The following is a 24,583-nucleotide window of genomic DNA, read 5'->3' as shown; positions in this document are numbered from 1 at the left end:
GGCACACTTGGCACTACATATAGTGCCTACCCCTATTAACAATAGGGAATATTCTCTTGATCTGGTAGACAGTTTAGTAGGGCTGGTTTGCACAAATAAGTGATCTTTAATTTCTCCACAAAATTGTGCACCCACACGGAGCAGCTTTAATATGGATCCAACACTTATACACACACAGCCACAACCATTTCTGAGATCACAGCTACAGTGGTACCTCTGGTTACGAACTTAATTCGTTCCGGAGGTCCGTTCTTAACCTGAAATCATTCTTAACCTGAGGCATCACTTTAGCTAATGGGGCCTCCCACTGCCATCGCGTCACCAGCGCACAATTTCTGTTCTCATCCTGAGGTAAAGTTCTTAACCCAAGATACTACTTCTGGGTTAGCGGAGTCTGTAACCCGAGGTGTTTGTAACCCGAGGTACCACTGTACTGGGGTTCAGGTTATGACTACTGTAAAAATACATAGGGGTACCAAGCGGAGATGCACCAATTGTTGCATTATGATGTCACCAAACCAAAGTATAGCATATTTCACAAATATCTGCAGTGCCGGAGAACAGATTAGTCTATAAGTGGGGAAACCATTATAAAGAAATTACTTATATTTGGCTATTTAGGCCACCAATATCAAAAATGTAAAATTGCAAAGCATGATTTTCAGAGCCTGTCAAAACTGTGAAAGAGAAAATCAGAATGTGCAGGCTGTTAAAGTAAGCTATGACTATAAAATTCTGAGATAAGCAGATCAATTGGGGGAGGGGAGGATACAGGGTTTTTTCTCTCTCTTCTGAATCAGCCCAGAAGAACAGATAACCTGTCACAACATTTTGTGTCATCACTCACATAAAGGTGCAATTCTGTACTTAAGTTCTGCTGGTTGAGGGGCTGCAGGATTTGGCAGAAGCCCCAGAATGCCAGATAAGCTGATGTCACGAAACATACACCAACAAAATACATTACATATGCTGGCAGAATGGCTGAAACGCGACATGGGCAGCCCAGGACAAGAGTACATTTACACCAAATCCAATGCACCTTCAATCTATGATCACACACAAGATTTATCCCACACCCAGTTCCGTCTCGGTGTCCCGTTGCGCCACATGACCAGACCTGTCTGTGGATAAATGCCGGCTCCCTCAATCTGAAAAGTAAGATGAGACCACATCCCATAGTTGCCTTTGACTGGACTTAACCATCCAGGGCTCCTTTACCTTTTATCTTTACTGATGTAGGGGTGCATTCTGGGGCATACATTTCATGACTTCATTGACTCCTTTCATGTGTGGGTTTGCATACAGGCATCAGTGATGGAACAATCCTCACTTCCAATGACATTTTAACAACAATTCCTTAAGGTGTTGACTTCCCCTTCCAGACTGGAAAAGGAGGGGGATATGGCAGTCGTTATGCTAGCATAGATAACATTAGCTTATCTCCAGTTCCAGCAAAATGCTAATACAGTGGTGCCTCGCAAGACGAAAAGAATCCGTTCCGCGATTCTCTTCGTCTAGCGGTTTTTTCGTCTTGCGAAGCAAGCCCATTGACGGCTTAGCGGATTAGCGCTATTAGCGGCTTTTAGCGGCTTAGCGGATAAGCGGCTTAGAAAAAGGGGGGGGAGGGGAAAAAACCGCAGGAACTCGCAAGACATTTTCGTCTTGCGAAGCAAGCCCATAGGAAATTCGTTTTGCGAAGCACCTCCAAAATGGAAAACTCTTTCGTCTAGTGAGTTTTCCGTCTTGCGAGGCATTCATCTTGCGGGGCACCACTGTATAGGATTTCTCTGTGACCTCTGTTTTGCAATTCCTCCACACATTGGTATGCTTAATGTTGGACCCTTCAGAGTGTCCAGCCATGGCTCTCAAACTCCCCATCACCACACAAACACACAGATCACTTGAAAATTGCTGTGGTCTTGGCAGACCACTTAATAAGCTTTGTTGTTCTACAAACCAAAGGACATACATAAATCACATTTTAATAACATTTTTTCCTTCAGCACTAACATCATTGTCAAAACTAGTGCCACATTATCAAAATCATTGGCCCTAAGCCAGCTGGAATTGAAAGCCCTTCTCCTAATAAATCTTTAGGGGAGAATTTGGAGACTGTACCAGTTTCATAATATAAAAACCACAAGACCTTTATCCTGTTTGATAATCCATCCCTGATCAAAACTGCCTCCTTCCTTAGAAAAAAAAATATTGTTCCTTTTCATGGACCATCTGAACACAGGATTACTGTCTAAAAAACTCCAGTATACCCGAATGATTTAGATTATTGAATCCTTCAGTACAAAAGAACACTCTATATTGTAATGATACAGGTGTTTTCATTGAAAACTTTATGATGAAAGGGCTGAATCCATCAAATTAAAAAAAAGGAAAGGGATAAAGAGCCTGGAGGGGAGAGAAATCACACACTTAGAGCAGGACTGTTATAAAGGACCATTATTAATCTGAAATTATTAAAGCTGTCGACCAGTTAACAAGGTTTAATCAAATAAATCGCCTGCTTTGAAACTTGTTCATACCAAAACTACAAGACAGTATAGGTATTTTAGATATATTTAAGGAATTCTGAAATGTATTAAATATATAATTTAATAAATGAACTCTTCATTGAAACAACAGAAAGCCAACTCTAGTTGGTTGCCCTCATCAACCAACTAAAGCTTTAGGTAGGTATTTGCAGCACAAATGCATATTTACTTGGAAGTAAACTAACGAAACCAATGAAACTAACTCCCGAGTGTGTTTAGGATTGGAGCCTTTGGTTATTTATTTATAAACTTTCTATCCTAACTATTTCTTTAAAGAAATGCAATATAGCTACAACACGATCCCCACTTACCTGGGAATAATCAATTAGATTTACTTCTGAGTAGACATGTACAGGCATGTAAAGGTAAAGGACCCCTGGACAGTTAAGTCCAGTCAAAGGCGACTATGGGATGTGGCGCTCATCTCGCTTTTCAGGCCGAGGGAGCCGCTGTTTGTCCACAGACAGATTTCCAAGTCATGTGGCTAGCATGACTAAACCGCTACTGGCGCGTGGAGTACCGTGATGCGGTGTTAATTAACTATTTCTGCCTTACAAATCACATACATCCATTTAGAACGGACCATTAACAGTAAGTTACATTGTTATCTAAATACCATTTTAAAAATTACGAAACAAGTCACATTATTCAGCAATAAGCCGCTTGTTCAGCACCTGGCGAAACACCAAAAGGATTTTTCACCAAGAGGATTTTGATATTCAAAGCCTGTATTAATTCTGCCTATCATCTGAAGGAACACAGTATGGGTGGCAACCATTTTAGGCGCATCCAATTGATGCGCAACTGCTGACACGCAGGTCATTTGGACCCAGAAGAGAGTGGAATGGGGCAGGCTTATGCGTGTTCCGCCAACATGCACTTTGACCTGGAATGCAATCCCTGCAAGAAACGGGGAGTTGCCTGTAAGTCTCCTACGATAATCAGTAATGGTTAACTCCAAATAAATAAGCACCATGAGCAACACTCTGTAACAACTGGATATTTTAGCACATAGTGAGCCCAACTACGAAGCAACCTTTCTCAGAATTCACAGACATATAGGGATAGATCCGAAAGTAAGTTAAATAAGTTCACAGAAGGAAAATTTCCTGTGCCCCCGTCTCCCACTTGAGCCCCTTGCAAAGCCTCTCTGAAGGTGCTATCGAAGGGCATGGAAGAGAGAAGACATAAACCTGTTCAACAGACCCATTCCAGGAGGAGTCCTGAGACCCTCTGGAGAGGATTCTCAGGGGGCGACAGTGCAGAGAATTGGATAGGAAACTTTACTACTTCTGTGAACTTCCTTATTTTAGGAACCAAGGCCTGGGTATAAAATAAACAAGGACCAAATAGGCTTATTATATTCACGACCACGAAAACTAGAAACTTTTCATTTTGCATGCTGTGCTTCCCACATAGATCACCATTAGAAAGGCTTCCCACTAGGCAGTCATAATACGCAAAAGCCACTAACTACATCTCCATCATGTGATATTACACTGTATGGCATATGATTATGCTTCCTTAGGTTGATGCCTACAAACATCAGCTTTCTGTACGACGCTGCAAGCTATGCCTTTAAAGCTAGTCTTGGGAGTTGATCTCTGCAGCCAACAACTTACTTCATTTCTGGGCAGGATAATGCCAGAGTGGCGGAGGGGGAAGAAATCTGTGTCCCACCAGGCTGCTAAATACCTTGGCGGGCATGAACCCTCTCCACTGTTCATGCAGCATAAATCCTAGCATGTTCAGGATTGGGAGGCTAACTTTACTTTATACCGTATATGACAGGGATAGGAATGATGCTTTGATATCCAATTGTTTTTATTTTATTTCTGAGTATTTATAACCTGCTCTTCGTTGACTCTTTTAATCCCACAGCAGGGATCAATGAAATAAAGCAATAAAAAATTACAGAATCCATAAAAAGGTCCAATCAATAACAAATTATTGCACTGTTGTTCCTTCTGCTGCAAGCCACTTTGGGCACATTGAGGCAGCAAAACAGCATACTGATTAATTAAGAAACAACAAGAGGGACCTGAAATAAAAGGTTGCAGTGTGTAACCAACAGGCATTTAGTTAGCATTTTGTGGCTACGAATCATGCTCAGTCCTCACTGAGCTGTTTGGGTCTTTTTTCCCTAAGGATACTTTGTGCTTCTGCAAACCTTAAGCTTCCGCCAAACCTCCTAATGTCTCCCATTTGCATATAGATCATGCTGGTTTTGGTTACATAAGGACTGGCCTTTGTATGATGAGTTCTCTATTAATATATATGTGATAATATGTAAATGGATGTCACTAACTTCTATGAAAGGTAAAATGCTGTACCAAGAGACACTAGAAACAAGGGCAGACACTTACCCTCTAGTCCCAGGAATGGCAGGGCAATCCTACAGAAAGTCCGTATTTGTGCAGAATACGCAACATACACACTGTCCCTGGCCCATGCTCCTTAGAACATACACGTTCTCCCACCTTTACAATAACTGCTAGCCATATACAAAAGGTTTGTTTTCCCATTTGGTCACAGCTGCAATGACACCATCACCTATAAAAGTCTAATGGAACAGACCGTCTTTTTTAGTCCTCCCCTTTCTAGACTGCCTGTGAAACAGTGTTTAAAAAAAATAAAAATAAAAAGTCATGCTCTATTGACTAGTAAATGGCTTATCCTATATAACCCAGAAAGAGAGATTGACACTATATTAAACGCCATCTTAAAAACACACACACCCACACACACACAAAAACCCATCAAGAGTTCAGATTCCTCAGCTGACTTTAAAGTGATGCCCTCCAACAATTCGGAGTTGCCATGGCATCGACTGTACAAGACTCTAGTTAAAGACACAAAATGCCTCTTTTCCTAAAGGCAGTTATGGGAAGTTAGCAAGTTTGGAAAAGAACCAAGTATGCTTTGGCTCTGCAGTGGACCTAATTTATCATCATTTGGACATTCCAGTGGTTAGCTAAACCAAGAAAGCAGAACAACTGGCACTTTATAACGTCAAGCAAAGTAAAGCTCCATAGGCACTGCCAAAGTTATAGGCTTGCCCTACATACCAACAGCAATTTTCACAACTGGCCATTTGCTCTCCGATAATAGATTTAAATAAATATCATGACACCCAGTTCCCCACCACTGATACTCAAATCTCCACAGTTAGGAAAGACTCGGCATAGTTATATACATGGAAAGAAGAAATAATGTTATTTTTAAAAAAATCACAATCAATTCTTCAGAGGAAGTTCTGAAGGATGTAAGATACCATATTTATTTCCTTTACAAGTTGGATATTATGCTAGGGTTTTATTGTTTAAAAAAAATGCAAACAAAACATCTGGCTGACAGAAAACTGTGCAAACAATTGACGTTAACTGTCAAATCTGCTCCCAAGACTTTTCAAATGGACTTGTTGAGTAAAGCATTTTAGGAGTACTATAATGAGTACCTTCATAGCAACTGCAAGTTCCTTTGCTCCTAGCAATCAAAAGAACCCTACTATTAGAAAGAAATGTCAACTATCCTATTGGTATAACAGAAATACTTTTGCCAAGCAGCAAAGTTTTCTTCTCCCAAATATATTACTGAACTGCTGCTTTGCCAGCTGTCACATGGCATAAAGAAATGGGAAGACAGCAGCAAAGGCCACTGAATTAGTCAGGGGTATTTCTCAAGCTTCAAGGCTATTTGAAAATTTGCATCAGCATCACAGAAGAATGGTTTATGCACCAAACTGTGTTGTTTAATGATCCACGACAGTTGGATCCATAAGACAGTTTGTACGGATTTTGCACTGTTGTCTAAAAGAAATTTAAATTTAATTTCTCAACATGGGTTTTTTGGGATATGTAAAGGTAAAAGTAAAGGGATCCCTGACCGTTAGGTCCAGCCGCGGACGACTCTGGGGTTGCGGCACTCATCTCGCTTTACTGGCCGAGGGAGCCGGATTACAGCTTCCGGGTCATGTGGCCAGCATGACTAAGCCGCTTCTGGCAAACCAGAGTAGCGCACGGAAATGCCGTTTACCTTCCCGCCGGAGCGGTACCTATTTATCTACTTGCACTTTGACGTGCTTTCGAACTGCTCGGTTGGCAGGAGCAGGACTGAGCAACAGGAGCTCACCCCATCGCAGGGATTCGAACCGCCAACCTTCTTGGCAAGCCCAAGAGAGTCTGGACCACAGTGCCACCTGCTTTTGGGATATGTATTCGGCCTAATATTAGCAAGTTTATGGTGGTAAGGAATATGTTGTCTGCCCTCCTGGTTACTATCTTAGGTTTTAGGATCAACCTTTGGGTATCAACAGATTTGGATGCAGCAGGTTGAAGAGCGAAACTGATTCCCCTCAAATAGCCTCAAAACTTGGGAAATCTAAGTAAATTGCAGTCCCCTTCTTCTGACCTTCATTAACTTCATAGTTTTAGATACACTTACTTCATATACAAATTAATATTAGGAAACACCCCTGGCGGCTATCTGCCTCTTAATTGGCATGTATACATAGACAAGTCAATGAATGGAGTCATAGTTACACACGAAACAGCCCCATTATGTATGATAGCACCATTAGTACCACTGGTGATACACAGCATTAGGCAGGGGAAAATTCCCTTACAAAGGTTAATACTACAGGTGATATGAAAACTAGTCACAGGCTGCATTCAGACAGCACTTTGTTCCATTCTGCTGGCATTTTCTTACCTGGCAATCTTTGGGTTTTATTTGATATTTCACATGGAAGCAAAAGACACTTCAACTTTATTCTCCTAGAATTCCAGAAGTTTAGCACTCATTCCCATGTTGTTCCCACAAAAAAAAAAAGTTTGCAAACCCATTTTGACTGCGCTGTAAACTGCAAAGTCTCCTGTTAAGCTCTCACTAATGAATTCATGAGGTAGCCTTACACACAAACCATTTCCACTCAACTCAGACCCTCATCTGAAAACTAGAGGCAGTACTAACCTACCCTTCAAGAGCTCATTTAAGGATTACTCAGGTAATAGATGGGAAATGTTTTAAAGGTTCAACTTGTGCAAACACAAATGCAAAGGATGATTATAACCTGTTACATGCTGCTCATTGGCTACTAATGGTACGCAAGCACATTTGGCTGTGAAAAGTTTTCAAATGTGATTCTTACTATGTGTCAGAGCCACCCTGGGTCCCAGCTCACAAGAGACCGAAGTCCAGTCCAAGTTATATACAAAAGGTTTTATTGAAGATCATTGTCGTCATTACATCCAAACTCCGTGGCTCCGCATCTGTTACCCTTAGATGTTAGAAGTCCCCTCTGAGTCCGTCCCTCCCCTGCACCACTTTAAGAGGCTTGTGCTGCTCCACCTTTTCCTCTCCTTCCTTTTCCGCAGGGTCTTCCTGCCCCCCTGTGTTCCCTCTCTCCGGGACTCCCCAGAGGCTGAGTCTTCTCCTGCCTGCTGCCCCCTCCTTCGTGCTTTAGCACCAGGCTCCTCCCCAGAGCTCTCCCCACTTCCGCGCGCCTCCACATTTGAACTTGGCGCGCGTACGTTGCTCCTGACCTTCCTTTCAACAGCCACACTGCTCCCGGTACTGCTTTCCGCCCCTTCCGGCAGGACGTCTTGCCCCGATCTCCTTCCCCCCTCTGCTCCTTGTTCTGTTCCTCCCGACACACTGGTAACTCCACCCTCTTCACTCCGTTCCGGTGGAGAAGCAGGTCTCGATCTCCAACTCCCACTGGCGGTTCCCCCTACGTTCCCCTGCTCCTGACTGCTTCCCCCTTGGGCTCCCCTTGGCTTGACCAGGGGGGCTCCCTTTTGGGAATCCTCCGATTCACTGGACGGACTCATGGACCATCTCGGGTCATTGTCGTCCTCTTCCTCGTCAGGCTGGAATCCTTCTCCCTCACTCTCGGTCTCCTCCCTCCTCTGCGCCTCTCTCCCTGAACCCCTGACATCCATCCCCCCCTCGAAGCCCCCCCTTCCCCCCTCCCCCCCATCGGGTGCGGGTTGTGGGAACTGCAGCTCCTCGGAGGTAGATGCAGGATACAGTTCGGCTACGTCCATGACCTCTGCTGGCAGCTCGGTGTACGTGTGTTCGAATTCGGGTTCTTCACCCAAAATGTTCGCAGTTCCCTCTTCCATTGCTACTTCGTCTGGTGCTGCCTGCCAAGGCCCCTTCAGCCATTTCTTGCGCCAGGCTTCCTCTGGTTGCTCATCCCACCAATAAGAGGACTCTGTGTCCACCCCCGAACACGATCCCCTGGGCGAGTCTGAGTTCGGCGTTCTTTCCTCGGCTGAAGAGAAGCCGTGGAAAGTGCTGCCTGAACATGTGGGGGTAAAGAGCCAGTCATCGAAGTACTCGGCTGGCATGGGTCTATGTGGGAAAAGGGCATGGAACTCGTCCTTTAAAAGAGGTTCGTCTAAAGCGTAGTCCGGCACCCACCCACTGGCACTGACTGGTGCACCCTCTCTGACTAGAAAGTATTCTATTCCCTCTTCCCCCCATCTCGAGTCCAGGATCTCTGTGACCTCGTTGAGTGGTTCGACCCTAGGCGATCCCTCCCTCCTAGGTGACTCTGTGCGTGGCTGCGGTACTGTTTCAGACTCCTGAAACCTGTGCGGGGCCTTGTAGGGAGTGAGCACCGACCTATGAAAAACCGGGTGGACTCTGGAACCTTCGGGGAGGGCCAGTCGAAAAGCCACGGGGTTGATCTTAGCCTCCACCTGGTATGGTCCTAGCTGCCTGTGCCCTAGCTTCTTCTTGGCCAACGACTTGGTTGGCATCGCCTGGGCCGCTAACCACACCCAGTCCCCCACCTGGATGTCCTCTCCCACTCTTCTGCCTTTGTCTGCCTGCACCTTATATGCTTGTTTGGCTAGCTCCAAATGTCTCCGCAGCTCCTCGTGCACCTCTTGTAGTTCTGCAGCGAACTGGTCGGCCTCTTGCGGCTCCCCCTCTCTTGGTGCTACGAACCCCGGGAAGGTCCTGGGATGACGTCCATTGTTCGCGAAGAACGGCGTCACCCCCGTCGACGCATGCTTCGTGTTGTTGTAGGCAAACTCCGCCATCGGTAGGTAGTCCACCCAAGCTGTGGGTCGCTGATTTGCATAACATCTCAGGTACTGCTGCATGATCGCGTTGACCCTCTCGGCCTGGCCGTTGGTTTGTGGATGTCTTGCCGACGCTAGGTTGATCTTGACGCGCAGGATACCTAGGAGCTTCTGCCAAAAATTGGAAATAAACTGGCGCCCCCTGTCGGACAGGATGGCCCGCGGCAGCCCATGCGCCCGGAACACGTGGTCGATGAAGAGCTTGGCGGTCTGTTCCGCCGTCGCCACCTTCGCGCAGGGAATGAAGTGCGCCATCTTGGTGAACAAGTCCACCACCACCAGTACCGCCGTCTTGCCTCTGGAACTGGGCAGGTCAGTGACGAAGTCCAGCGCCACCCTCTCCCACGGTTGCTGTGGTGTTTCCAGTGGTTCCAGCAAGCCCGCCGGCTTCTGGTGTACTGGCTTGGACCTCTGACAAGTGTCACATCTGGCGACGTACTCCGCTACTTCTCCTCGCATCTGGGGCCACCAAAAGTCCCTGGCCACCAGTTCTATTGTCTTCTCCCTGCCGAAATGGCCCGCACTGGGAGCGTCGTGCAACTGCTGCAGAACCTTTGCTCGGAGCTCGTCGCTCGGCACGTAGAGGGCACCCTTGTGAGTTAACAGTCCGTCGCGTAACTGGAACTCATCGTCTCTCAGCGAACCCCTACGCAGCTCCTCTATTTTGGATTGTGCAAACTGATCTACCTGCAACGCGCGTCGCACTGCGTCCAGGTCGACAGCGATGGCAGCGCACGCCCACGCCTGCGGTGCAAAAATGTGCCTGGATGCTATTGGCGCCGCTTCCTCAAGATATTGCGGTTTCCTGGAGAGCGCATCGGCTATAACGTTGGAGTCCCCTGGGACGTACTCTATCCTGAAGTCGAAATCCGCGAAGAACTCTGCCCAGCGCATGTGTCTTTGGCTCTGGAGTTTCGCCGTGCGCCAATACTCTAAATTCTTGTGATCCGTGCGGACCTGCACTGTGTGCTTGGCTCCAATGAGGAAATGTCGCCACGCTTTGAACGCTGCGTGAATGGCTAACAGCTCCCTGTCCCATATGGTGTAGTTTTGCTCCGCTTTGCTGAGCTTTCTGGAGTAAAAGGCACCGGGTCTCCAGTTTCCATGTGGATCTTCTTGCAGGAGTACGGCTCCAACCGCTCTGTCTGACGCGTCGGTCTCTACTCGTATGGGCTTGCCTGGATTCACGTGCAGCAGCTGCTCCTCGGAGGCGAAAAGGCTTTTAAGCTTCTGAAAAGAGCGCTCCGCCTGTTCCGTCCACACGAACCTCTTTTTCTTGGAACTGAGAGTGTCCGTGATCGCTGCCGTCTCCTTTGCAAAACCTCTGATGAATTTGCGGTAGAAGTTGGCGAAGCCGATGAATCTTTGGACTTCCTTCCGATTGCGAGGGCTCTTCCAGTCCAACACCGCGCGGACCTTGGCGCTGTCCATGGCCAGCCCCTTGTCGGACAGCTTGTAGCCTAGGAAATCCACGTCCGTCACATCAAACTGGCACTTCTCTAACTTGGCGTAGAGCTTGTTCTCCCGTAGTCTCTGCAGGACTTCCTTTACGTCCTTCTCATGGGCCTCCTCCGTTTCCGAAAAGATCAGGATGTCGTCGAGGAAACACACGCATTTCTTGTAGAGAAGTCCCGCTAGCACGTGATGCATAAATGCTTGAAAGACGTGAGATCCATTTTGGAGACCAAATGGCATCACTCTGTATTCGTACGTGCCCAGAGGCGTGAACATGGCCGTCTTCCACTCATCGCCCTCCCGGATGCGTATGAGGTTATATGCTCCACGCAGATCCAATTTGGTGAAGATCTTCCCCTTCCTTACGGTTGCCAGGAGATCATCTATCTTGGGCATGGGGAAGGCCTTGGGTTTGGTCTTACTGTTTATGAATCGATAGTCCACAATGAGTCTTTTTTGGGGCGTGTCCTTTTTCTTTACAAAGAAAACAGGACTGCCCCCCACCGCTTTCGATTCTCGGATGAATCCGCGCTTCAAATTGTGCTCTATGAACTCCCTGAGTTCTTGCATCTCGTCCTCAGACATGGAATACAGCTTTGCAGTCGGCAACTGCGCCCCTGGCACCAGGTCGATGGCACAATCATAAGGCCTGTGGGGCGGCAACTGGTCAGCTTCCTTCTCGCAGAAAACCTCCAGGAACCCCTCGTACTTGCGGGGTACTGCCTGCACCATGCCAAGTTGCAACTGCTGCTCAGCTCCCTCCTCCTGGCTGGACTGGATGCAATGTTGAGCACAGTACGATGAGCAAAAGGTGATCTGCCGTTGGTACCACGCTACAGCAGGACTGTGTCTCTCCAGCCAACTCATGCCTAATACTATAGGCGTGTCTGAAAGGCGGGTGACATTGAAGCTGATGACTTCTCGATGATTTCCAATCCTCATCACCATGGGAGGCGTCTGTTGCACAACTTGTCCTCCTAGCAATTTCCTGCCATCCACCGTGACTACGTTCAGAGGTGTTGTCGCTGGCAGAAGCGCTATGCGATGCTGCTTGACAAAGTGCGTCCCCACAAAATCTGCGTTGCTCCCAGAATCAATCGTGATGGGGACTTCCAGGGTGGTCCCATTCGGCAACTGAAGCGTTGCAGTGAGCTGCACCGCTGGCTTGGGTGGTAAAGGGTCTGTGCGTTGCAAAAGCGCTGGGGACTGCTCTACAGATTCGCCTGGCTGAGCCCCAGCAGCTCTGCTTCCAGCCAGGCACTGTCGTTTCCCTGAGGTTGCTCTGCTTGCATCATTTCTGCTGCAACAGTTGCTAAAGCTGCAGTGTGTTTCTGCAGCCTCTGGGGACACTCTTTCGCCATGTGCTGTGCACTGTCGCAAATGTAACACTTCCTGGTCCCTCTAGGAGGCTTTGCCTTTACTGCACCGGAAGCTGGGGCTCTGGCTGTTGCTTGAGCCTTAGCACCACCAAGTTCCATGGGCTCCTCCCCCTGCCTTCCCAGTGGCGAAGGATGTGACTGACTGAACTCCCTGGGGATGAAAGAAGACGTCCTCGCTGGTGGACGCACCTGACGTTCTTCCTCAGTGTGCCAAGGACGTCCCTCGTGCCTTATCCCAATCGCCAAAGCCCTCTGCACAAGCTCCTCCAGGGTCTGGGGTCTGTCTCCCCTGGCAAGTTCATCCTGAATGGGACCGCTGAGCCCCTCCCAGAACAAATCCCTCACAGGTGCACAATCCTTCTCCCAGCTTAGCGCAGTCAGTAAAGCAAAAAATCTGGAATGGTACTGACGCACAGTGGCTTTGCCTTGCCGCAATCCAAAAATTTCCCTGCGTGCAAGATCCACATCTACAGTTGACTGGAAGCAGGCATCCATTGCTTTAATGAATTCATCTGCATCGCGGCGGGCAGGGCCATCTTCACGCCACAAATTGCGCAACCAGTCTCTGGCCGGCCCATGCAAGTGAGAAACAATAAACCCCACTTTCTCCTCCTCATCTTTAAAGTCATGACGAAGCAAGTGCAATGCATACAAAACGTCTGCTCTGAAACTGGGGTAGTGCTTCAGGTTCCCATCGAAGTGGGTGACTAGGCGGCCCCCCCTCCGTCCAAGTCCAATCCCTTCTGATCTGGACCCTGGGAACCCTTCCCTGCTTGCACGTTCCCACCTGGTTTGCAGGTCCTGGCAGCGCTTCTCCATTTCGTCATGCTCCTTCTGAGACGCAAGGACTGCAGCAGTGAGTTCGGAAACTGTATTTCGCAGAGCTGTCAACTGCTCCTCCGCACTCATGGCTGTCACCGTTCGTGAGCTTTGCAAAAAAAAATTTTTGCGTTCTTCGGAGGGGACTTACTGTCAGAGCCACCCTGGGTCCCAGCTCACAAGAGACCGAAGTCCAGTCCAAGTTATATACAAAAGGTTTTATTGAAGATCATTGTCGTCATTACATCCAAACTCCGTGGCTCCGCATCTGTTACCCTTAGATGTTAGAAGTCCCCTCTGAGTCCGTCCCTCCCCTGCACCACTTTAAGAGGCTTGTGCTGCTCCACCTTTTCCTCTCCTTCCTTTTCCGCAGGGTCTTCCTGCCCCCCTGTGTTCCCTCTCTCCGGGACTCCCCAGAGGCTGAGTCTTCTCCTGCCTGCTGCCCCCTCCTTCGTGCTTTAGCACCAGGCTCCTCCCCAGAGCTCTCCCCACTTCCGCGCGCCTCCACATTTGAACTTGGCGCGCGTACGTTGCTCCTGACCTTCCTTTCAACAGCCACACTGCTCCCGGTACTGCTTTCCGCCCCTTCCGGCAGGACGTCTTGCCCCGATCTCCTTCCCCCCTCTGCTCCTTGTTCTGTTCCTCCCGACACACTGGTAACTCCACCCTCTTCACTCCGTTCCGGTGGAGAAGCAGGTCTCGATCTCCAACTCCCACTGGCGGTTCCCCCTACGTTCCCCTGCTCCTGACTGCTTCCCCCTTGGGCTCCCCTTGGCTTGACCAGGGGGGCTCCCTTTTGGGAATCCTCCGATTCACTGGACGGACTCATGGACCATCTCGGGTCATTGTCGTCCTCTTCCTCGTCAGGCTGGAATCCTTCTCCCTCACTCTCGGTCTCCTCCCTCCTCTGCGCCTCTCTCCCTGAACCCCTGACACTATGTTTCAAAGTGGTTGCTACTTGTGTGATGCTCCATCGTGAATATGTACACATTAGAATTTAACAACACTTGTTTTGTGTTTGTGCAACAAAAAGCAAGAATGGCTGGGAAAGAAATCCTCTGCAAGATAAGGCTGCCTCTCCCTTTCCCTCTGGCAAAACAGAGAAAACAGGAAGCGATGTTCCATTTTTAAAAAAAAGATCAAAATGAGTTACGAAAAGTACAAATCAAGTCAGCACATAAAATAATGTTCTTCTTGTTTTATCCAATAGTACTTGAGATCTTTATACACCATACAAATAAGGGATGAAGCACTAGGCAAAGAAGGCTCATAGGGTCTGGGAGAGGCCTCAGAATTATCTTATTCAACCCAGCTGTGTGCCACAAGTACAGGGAAAGATTAAACAAGGTGGACAATCTACAGCAGAACTACACATTCAAATCATTCAAGGAAATGGGTTATTCACCACCACAGAAGAGCAAATTTTCTAGATCAGACCTGGAAGAAAAGAGAACCCACCAACCATTTCTAAGCCTGTGAGAGTGACTAACTTTTAACAGCCCACACCTTTTTACAAAATGTCCCAAAAAGTCTACCTACCCTTTTCTGGGAAATTCTGTCACACCCAATCCTTCCAATTGTTAAGAAACAAATCAACCAAGGCAGTAACATGTCATCTGACTCTTACACCCTGTTTTTACCTCTCTCTCTCAATTACAAATGACATGCACTTGATGAAACCAATGCTAAATGGTTCATGTGTCGCAAAATGAAGTTTCTGTCTCTCATATTTCCACGCCCACCAAGCCCTCATTTTTGCATCAAGTTTCTTTCATGCAAAAGTTATCCAGGACATTCTTTTTTAAATGCGCCCACCTCCCCCCAATAATTTTTTTCCCATACAAAATTTTCAACTATTTCCATTCCTAAGCAGTACAATAACTTAATACTTCCCTTCTTTGGGAAACCTAGTATTAGCTCCCCAACTACAGCAAGCGTGTGTTCCTCCAAATGTATATTTTTTTGAGGATAGATAACCCCATATCCTTTCTCCAGGTTAGATGGGCAGTCCAGAACCCAGCCACCAATGAGAGCCAACTCCTAGGGGCTAACGGGCCAAGCCCCCCCCCCAATTGATGCGCATGGTGTGTGTGTGTGTGCGCGCGCGTGCCATGTGTGTCATGTGATCAATTATGTGGGGTGGGGCTTACCTCCCCCTCCCATATTTTATTCAAGTTGGCACACCCCTGCAACCACCAATGTTCGGCTCTGAAGCTTCTCTCACAGATTTTAAGACCCTGCCCCTTAACCCAGTCTTCTTCTTTTCTACACACACACGCCATCACAGTCTTGAGACTGCATATTCACTAGTGAAAGGAGACACTCTGCACATGTTCAGACAATCTTTGCAAATTTCAGCACTGAATTAAGACCACCTCTCTATGTAACGATATGCAAACTGGTTTTTCACTATAACAAGACACCCCTCCTGTATCCAGGAATACACATGCACACGCATCATGTGTGATCCACACACGTCTATTTTTCCACAGGTATACCTATAGCGAGAGGCCACACGCGCGTCTGTAACTCCCGACTGCATCCCGTTTTCCTATAGAGAACCGTCGCCCATGCCTGAACATCACCACGTGTGAGGTGACCCATCCTCAAACATTATATACTCCTCCCTTTACTTTCCGAACAAACACATTCCCAGACCCAGCGGCACTTTTTAGGGCTCTGGCCGCCCCTGACAACACCCTCCTCTATTGCACCAGCCTTACCTTAGGCCTCCTTGACAACATTCCCAATTCCCCCTCAGAGTGACCGCCAGTTTCACACGATACCCGGTGCGTGCCCTGTCCTTCCCACCCGGGCACGACCCCGGGCTGCTCTTTCTTTGCTCCCGAGTGGCAGGCAGGCTCTCCCTTGCCCCTTCGCAGGCCCTTTCCCCCGCCGCCTATGCCAGCCCTCGGTGCCCACGACCGCCTTCGACGTGGCTCGGGGGCAGCCTTTCCCCCACCTCCTCCAGCACCAACACCTAGTGCCCCCCACCCGCCAGACCCTCAGGGGGAGAAGCAGCTCGTGCAGCAGGGAGTCAAGGCTGCTGCGCTAAACATGCCCATGCATATTCCCTAGGCAGAAACTTCCGTCTCGCACTTTTGTTTCCTCTTGCAGCGTCCTTTAAAAGACCAAAGGGAAGGGGGGGGAACCCTCTGCAAAACCCAGGGCAGGCGCGTGTGGGGATGCGGCGGAGGGAGTGGGGAGGGGGACTACTACCACCACCAGCTATCTTCTTCCCCGGTGCGCTTACCGTTTCTCCGGGAGTCCAGCGCCTCCGAGGCGCTTCAGGGTCTCTCGGTGTGTGTCCCGAGCGGGACTCTTCCAGCAGCGCCAGCCAGGCAGGATGAGCTCATTGGAAGCAGGCGGGCAACAGTCCCCGCCTCCCGCATTTCTCCCCTCAGGCCGCCTTTCCCTCCGAGCAGCCAGCCAGGCTCGCGCGGGGGGAAGGGAGGGAGCTTCCCAGGTTGCTTGCAATGGATGCCTCGCAGTTTCGGCCCGCTTCCTCCCGCTCGCCCTCCACACACGCCGTCTGGTCTGGGCTGAGCGTCCTGCAAAGCGCGCGAGCCAAGCCCTGGACTGGGCGCGGCCAACTCACCGTGGCAACCTCCCCCCCTTCCCTTTATTTTTTTTTTTTTTGCTTCTCCTCTCGGTTCCTGCCCGCAGCTTCCAACAGCACCACCCCTCCTTCTCTCTCCCTCCGTTTCCCTCCACCCCCTCGAGTGGCCGAAGTTCCTGTTGCTTTGGAAAGAGGCAAAACCATCTGGGACCAATTAGCGGGAAGGGGGCTCAGCAGGACTGCAGGGCAAGCCAGGCTGGGGAGACCCGGCCTTTGGCATTCCCGCGATCGACAAATGCAAACCTGGAGTCAAAGGTGGGGGTGGCGAGGTAGGGTGGAGTAAAGGGCATGGATCAGGCCGCCTCCGCGCGGAAGTGATCGGATAAATATAGTTGCAAACGCCTGGCGGACAAGTGCTTAATCAATGTTGCCTTGCATGGTTGCTGCCTTTTTTATGTTTGTCCCTCCTGCTTTCCGTGCTCACGAGAAAGCTGCTCTCATACGGGGCTTGTTGCAACGGCGTCCTCCCTTGAATCTGTGCAGTATATTGTTACCTACCTGCCTTACTTGGGTTGCGTGTTGCAACCGGTAACGTGGTTGCTATATAAGCTGCCGCTGTTACGTGTTAAGAGTTCACTCCTTTAGTCAGTCGCAGGGTTGTTTGTTGCCTTTTTTTTAACCTGGGGGGGTTTACAGTATCACAGGACTCTGTAATCGTTGAGATTTAAAAGCAAAGGGGATTTTAAAAGGTTTTATTGATATATAATACAAAAATAAAATCTTTATTTGTTGAAAGAGGAATCTTCAAACGTTGTCATAACATCAAGTTCTTTATTATTATTTTTGTCTGTGTTAAGTGATTGATGGCTGTTGGGTTTCTTGTCCTCAGGCTGCTGAGCTAGGCACGCTTGCTTGGGAGTAAAGTATTCAACTCTCTGAAGAATACACTGTATTTTGAGTAAATCTGCACAGATTGTGCTGTTATTACATTTTTTTTAGAGAAGGCACTTGTTGAAATATTTTTGAATGCAACCTTGCAAGTGAGCAGTATTTTTGACACATTCCCCTGCCCTTTTAATTCTGTGTCGAAGCAACCATACAGTTGTTCCTTACTAAGCCATACTCAGAGCATGTAGGTCTGCTCAGAGTATGACTAAGGCTGAAATCCTAACCCAATTTACCTGGGAGTAAGTCCCACAGGTGGCGCTGTGGGTTAAAGCCTCAGCGCCTAGGGCTTGCCGATCGAAAGGTCGGCGGTTCGAATCCCTGCGGCGGGGTGCGCTCCCGCTGCTCGGTCCCAGCGCCTGCCAACCTAGCAGTTCGAAAGCACCTCCGGGTGCAAGTAGATAAATAGGGACCGCTTACCAGCGGGAAGGTAAACGGCGTTTCCGTGTGCGGCTCTGGCTCGCCAGAGCAGCGATGTCACGCTGGCCACGTGACCCGGAAGTGTCTCCGGACAGCGCTGGCCCCTGGCCTCTTAAGTGAGATGGGCGCACAACCCCAGAGTCTGTCAAGACTGGCCCGTGCGGGCAGGGGTACCTTTACCTTTACCTTTTTAAGTCCCACTGAATTCCATAGAACTTACTTCTGAGTAGACTGTTAGGGTTGTGTAGACTGCGGTTTGTTTGATACGACCTATACATCTTATCATTTGTAAAATTCGAGGTGCTGTAACTTACATACATTTTCTGATTAATGGAATGCTCATCACTTATAACAGCAATGGGAACAATACTAGTGCCTTGGTGTTTGTTGAAGGTTTTAAGTTCTCTTCCGGGATGCAAAGTCATACACATTGGAAATAGCCAATTGCATCTTTAAAGTGAAGCCATTATCCAAAATGCCAATAAAAATTATAGCACAGAAACGTATCCCTCCTCCATTCAGTTACTTCCTCCCCTCAGCTCCCAATAATTTTTATTACAATTCTGAATGCAAGTCTAACAGCACAGTTCTGTCCATGTTTATTTGGCTCTAAGGCCCCCTTGGGGTTAATAAGGCTCACTCCAAAGGAAGTGTGCCTAGGATCGCAGCATGAATCTCTTAGATATAGAGTTCTGAATTATTAGGCCTATTGAGCAATACAAACTAAATGATTTGTACATTTTAAAATTCTATTACCACAATTTGCCAGATATTTAATGCAAGTTTCTGGGCTTGGTCACTTTGCCACACCTGATAAGACCCAAACAGTCTTTGGTACTCCTTGCAGTTGGAACAGCATCAGCTTTCTGCCATCAGCAATGACTCACGCCTTGCTGCAGGCACTTCATTTTCTAAGTATTTTTGCCCAGGGAATCTTTGCCTCCCCACAAAACCTATGTGCTGCTGTTGGAGAGACCCTTAACATGTGGTTCCAATGTTGTTATATTGCATGGGTAGGCAAACTAAGGCCTGGGGGCCGGATCCAGCCCAATTGCCTTCTAAATCCGGCCTGCGGACGGTCCGGGAATCAGTGTGTTTTTACATGAGTAGAATGTGTCCTTTTATTTAAAATGCCTCTCTGGCTTATTTGTAGGGCCTGCCTGGTGTTTTTACATGAGTAGAATGTGTGTTTTTATTTAAAATGCTACTCTGGATTATTTGTGGGGCATAGGAATTCGTTCATTATTATTTTTTTCCAAAATATAATCCGGCCCCCCACAAGGTCTGAGGGACAGTGGACCAGCCCCCTGCTGAAAAAGTTTGCTGACTCCTGTTATATTGTTATTTTAATTTATTGTAAACTACTTTGGCACTCTTTGGAGTAAAAGGCAGTATTGCAAATAGTTTTGCTAATAAAATAAATAAGTGTTATTAAAAGCAGTTTCAACTCAGAATTCCAAGAGTATCAAATTAAGTGTCCGCTTACAAGATAATTTACCTTGGAAAGAGAACTCATGCTAACTTCTGATATGCTTACATATTCCTAGGGTTACTTGGGTTGAAGTGAATTGGAAGAAGGCAAGATCAGAAGCTCCTGACTCATCTCCCTTTCATCCTGTGCTAATAGACCATGATGTAAACAAAAGAAGAACTGTTATCTCAGGGTGGGAGAGTTTACATGTCTGTAGACCAGTGAGGACCAAAGAGACTGAAATACTTGGGAATTTCTTGTTCCTGTAATCAGGGAGTGGTAATCTCAGGGTAACCCTGAGATAGCAGCTTGTTTCATGTGAAAGGGTGTTTGACGGAGTTTGGATTAATCTATCAAGAACACCATCCACAGGAGAATAATTCATTTCTCTGTTGTCTGAGTAATCAAGACAGTGTCTGGGTTTCCTTGCATTTTTACCGCACAGACTTTTGTCTCTGACACCTGAGGCTTGTTAACAACAGTGTTTCAAACCCAGCAGACAGATCAGGAAAGATCCTGTAGGTAGGTACCTCTCAGTAATGAAAGAGTCTTCATAAGGTGTCTAAACAAATGAGACCCGGGGGTATTGTCAGTATACAAGACATCAATTACATTCAGATCCACGGGAAAGCAAGGAGTCTGGATATTTTTCACTATAAATGAATTCTGCCTTCTATAGTACTTCAGCACTTTCAATGACATCAAGTGGAGGGGGGGTGTTTACTGTCTTCAGCCTCTTCCCCTTGGGAGGAGCCAGATCCACAGCTGTTCTTTCACTTAGGATTTCCCCCTCCTCTCCCTCTTCCACTGATTTATTCAGATAATTTGTCTGAGCCAGAAGGCTTTCTGAGCTTTCTTTAATGGGAGTCATGTCTGCTTCCAGATTCTCAAATTTCCCTTGCAAAGATTGAAAGTTTTGAGAGATCTGTTCAAGTTATCAACAGACACAGCTTAAGCTAGGAATGACAGCAGCAAAAGGCAGCTCCAGCTTTGGGAATTTAGAATTCTCCCCCCTCCCCTCCCCTGGCAAGATCTTTGTTCCTGGCCATTTATTTTCACTAGTTTCTACTATGGTTTCTGGTTACACAACTATAGCTGCTCATTTAACAGGCCCTTGTTAGGACTATTTCAATTAGAACTAGCCATTCGAATGAACTCCTCTTCTTGTGCTGAACAGTCTGAAAATATCTCCCTTTCTCCAGTAGAGAAGGAGTGGTCACTTTAATCAATTGCAACTAATAGCGAATTACTGTCCATTTTGGTCCAGCATAAGCAATTGCTCCTATAGCTGCTGTTTTTTGTTTTTTTTTAAGGGTATAAATAGTAGAGATCATAGTGACGTGGGTGGCGCTGTGGGTTAAACTACAGAGCCTAGGACTTGCCAATCAGAAGGTCGGCAGTTTGAATCCCTGCAACGGGGTGAGACCCCGTTGCTCAGTCCCTGCTCCTGCCAACCTAGCAGTTCGAAAGGACGTCAAAGTGCAAGTAGATAAATAGGTACCGCTCTGGCGGGAAGGTAAACGGTGTTTCTGTGCGCTGCTCTGGTTCGCCAGAAGCGGCTTAGTCATGCTGGCCACATGACCCGGAAGCTGTACGCCGGCTCCTTCGGCCAATAAAGTGAGATGAGCACTGCAACCCCAGAGTCGGCCACGACTGGACCTAATGGTCAGGGGTCCCTTTACCTTTACCTAAGTAGAGATCATAGCCTGGGGCTTTCATTAGATACTGTTGCTTCTTGGAGCGTGTTGGCATAGATGCTTGCCATACTCCTTGATTTGCTTCTCTGGTATACAACTGAAAAAATGGGAAAGAGTAGCGAAGAGAAACTTTGAGAAGGCAAAACATTGCTAGTTCCCTGCCGCCGCTGCTACACAATCTCTTTTTATCCATATTGAGACTGTGATTTTGCACTATGGTTTTGTGGACCACTTCTAGGGATTGATATATGGAATGAGACCCGAAGAAAGACAAGTCTTGAAGAATCACGCTTTTTTACTCTTGAGACATACCTGAAATGGAGCCCAAATCCCCACTATGTTTTCACCAGCAGGGCCAACCCTGGACACCCTTAAATCTTCAGCAGATAGATCCATGTGACAAATTGCTATGAATTGTGGCAGAACGTACCACAGCTGTCAGATCATTGCAAGCACTACATTTTTCCTACACAAATAGGGGAAAAGCCAAGCTCTCACAAACATTTCCATGTATGTGGAAAACACACAAGCATATATTTTGCTACAGCATGCATTTGGAACAACCAGGGTCCTCTGTACCACCATCAAATCTGTAGTTTCCATCTCTGGTAGGCCAGTGAATCTTACTGCTGGTCTCTGAATCAGAGTTCAGGAAGGGAAAGAGCAGAAACATCACCATGCCATGACTCTTGGAGCCACTTTGCACTGGCAAGGCTTGTAGCCCAGCTTCTGCTACCTTCCTTGGTCCTCGTAATCCACAAAGCAACTGAGTGAATAGTTCCGCAGCAGGAGCGGGAGGAGGAATTGCTGAGCAGCGACATGGATCGCAGGTCTTTGGTTCGCTAGGTAATTCCAGCTGTCATATTTAATCTCTTCTGGGGCCTCCAGCTGCCCTAAGCCAAACAGTGACAGGGAGAGAGCACTTTACGGCTTGGTGAGTAAGCAGGCAGTGAGGATAGATATTCGCTCCATGTCAGAATTCCACAAGTGGCGGAAAGACATTAGCTGCACTTGGAATCTCCTGGCCTCCACTCCTGAAGCTTTGGTTGGATTTAACTTCAGGCATCAGCTGTCTTGGATCAGCTCAGCCCTGCATTTAGCAAATAGCTTTTCATGAAGAAAATATGTGAAGAAGTGGTCTTGGTCTTGCTGCAAAAAGAAACCCCCACAGAAACTTAGCTGCTTGATTTTTGACTGTCATATTAATGGTAGAAATGAGCAGTTTTCCTTAGAGAAGTAAGGAGCTGCTTCAGATATACGCAGTTCTTGTCGTATGATCTTCCTCCCAAGTACGGTAGTAGCAAGAGTACATTTTAAACCACTTCCACACACACTCACACAAAATGCTAGGGAGTTTATTTTTCACTTAATTTTTCCTTCTGCCTTTTTTTTTTTTTTAAAAAAAACTCCCTAAGATTTCTATTTTTTAGCTACACATACCTCCCTATTTTCGGCAGGTATAGGAACACAGGAAGTTGCCTTATTCTGAATCAGACCCCTTGGTCCATTCAGCACAGTATTGTTTATACAGTACTAAAAGGTAAAGGTACCCCTGCCCGTACGGGCCAGTCGTGTCCGACTCTAGGATTGTGCGCTCATCTCACTTAAGAGGCCGGGAGCCAGCGCTGTCCGCAGGCACTTCCGGGTCACGTGGCCAGCATGACGAAGCTGCTCTGACGAGCCAGCACCAGCGCAGCACACGGAAACGCCGTTTACCTTCCCGCTATAAAGCGGTACCTATTTATCTACTTGCACTTAAGGGTGCTTTCGAACTGCTAGGTGGGCAGGAGCTGGGACCGAAAGACGGGAGCTCACCCCGCCGCAGGGATTCGAACCGCCAACCATGCGATCGGCAAGTCCTAGGCGCTGAGATTTTACCCACAGCGCCACCCGCGTCCCTAGTACCTAGACAGTACTAGTCTCCGCCAAACAGGTGCCCTCTTGATGTTTTGATGTACAGTGGTACCTCGGGTTACATACGCTTCAGGTTACAGACTCTGCTAACCCAGCAATAGTACCTCAGGTTAATAACTTTGCTTCAGCAGGAGAACAGAAATCGTGTGGTGGCAGCATGGCAGCAGCGGGAGGCCCCATTAGCTAAAGTGGTGCTTCAGGTTAAGAACAGTTTCAGGTTAAGAACTGACCTCCGGAATGAATTACATACCAGAGGTACCACTGTAGTCCAAAGGAACTTAAGGGCACCAGGTTGGCAGTGGCTCTGAGGCGTTTCAGGCAGGGGTCTCTCCCCCTACCTGGAGACAGGACCTCTTGCTGCCACTGAGAGCTGCAGGCCTTCCGCAAACATGCATACAGAGAGAGGGTTTGTGCATCAGCCAAGTGAAGCTTCTGCTTTTCTTCGCCATTACCACTGTCGTGTCATTTTTAGTTGAGAGACACCTTCTCTGCACTGTGCTGGAGTCAATAGCCAGTTCCTTCTCTCTCCTCCCTCAGGCACTGCTTCTAATCTCCAGTCTCCATTTTGCAACATTTAACCAGGAATGGTTTCCATGGTTTGATTCTCCACTGCCCTGGCCCAAAGCTGAGGCAATCAACAGCCCCCTGTAGCTGTGGCCTTTTCTTAAAGGCTCAGATGACTAGCGATGGCCAGGCAAAAGCACCTTGCACATGCCTTAACTAACATTTGTTGGCATGGCAGCAATGAATGGTGGCTTCCCCATTCTCTCAGGTTAGCTCCAGGAGATCCCTGGAGATAGGTTATTTCCTGGAGAATCTGGGGCAAACCTGGATGGCTGGCAACTCCGGTGGGTCAGTAATGATTTGGTTTAGCAAAGGGGGAGAACCGTGGTATAAATATGGCCATGCATCTTTTGCAGCGCACTGTTTGGCTCGTGGCCATTATGCTATGCCTGTTTAAATTGTTTGGTGTTCAAATATGAACAGATCCTACTCATTGGCTTTTGATGCTCCTAAAAGTTACACTTTGGTAAGACTCATGAGATGAGTGCCCAAATTAAAAGACCAAAACCTGCAGTCTTAAACAAGCATCTGCAGTTCCTGCATTCCAATGTGGGTTCAGCAAAGCCAAATGACTTTAATTAGCAGGAAATTTCAATCTTTCCTTCCAGAAAACCCACAGATGTAAATAATAATGCCGATAATCCTTGATGTTTCTGCCAAGTTACAAGAAATGGAAATGCTGATCTTATGGAAAACTGTCCTTACAGTAAACAACTTTGT

At 47.6% G+C, this 24,583-nt stretch overlaps 1 protein-coding gene across 2 annotated transcripts in view; it reads right to left on the bottom strand.

Moving 5' to 3' along the window:
- Positions 1 to 16,927, bottom strand: part of TANC1 (tetratricopeptide repeat, ankyrin repeat and coiled-coil containing 1) — a 137,025-nt gene extending 120,098 nt beyond the window's left edge. The window contains exon 1 of one of the 2 annotated variants that reach the window (XM_079975738.1): positions 16,547 to 16,927. Coding sequence is in view for 1 of the 2 variants with exons in the window: in XM_079975737.1 (XP_079831863.1) it covers positions 16,017 to 16,037 (21 nt within the window). In the remaining variant the exon portion in view is untranslated. Of the gene's footprint in view, positions 1 to 16,016; positions 16,072 to 16,546 lie in introns of those variants that run through there. The other variant, XM_079975737.1, reaches the window with a different exon arrangement.
- Between the last annotated feature and the right edge of the window lie 7,656 nt (positions 16,928 to 24,583).

The sequence above is a fragment of the Podarcis cretensis genome (genome assembly GCF_951804945.1).
Source record: "Podarcis cretensis genome assembly, chromosome: 1".
Classification (NCBI taxonomy): Eukaryota; Metazoa; Chordata; class Lepidosauria; order Squamata; family Lacertidae; genus Podarcis; species Podarcis cretensis.
The sequence above is the reverse complement of the archived record's forward strand: the minus strand, read 5'-3'. Positions and strand labels throughout refer to the sequence as shown.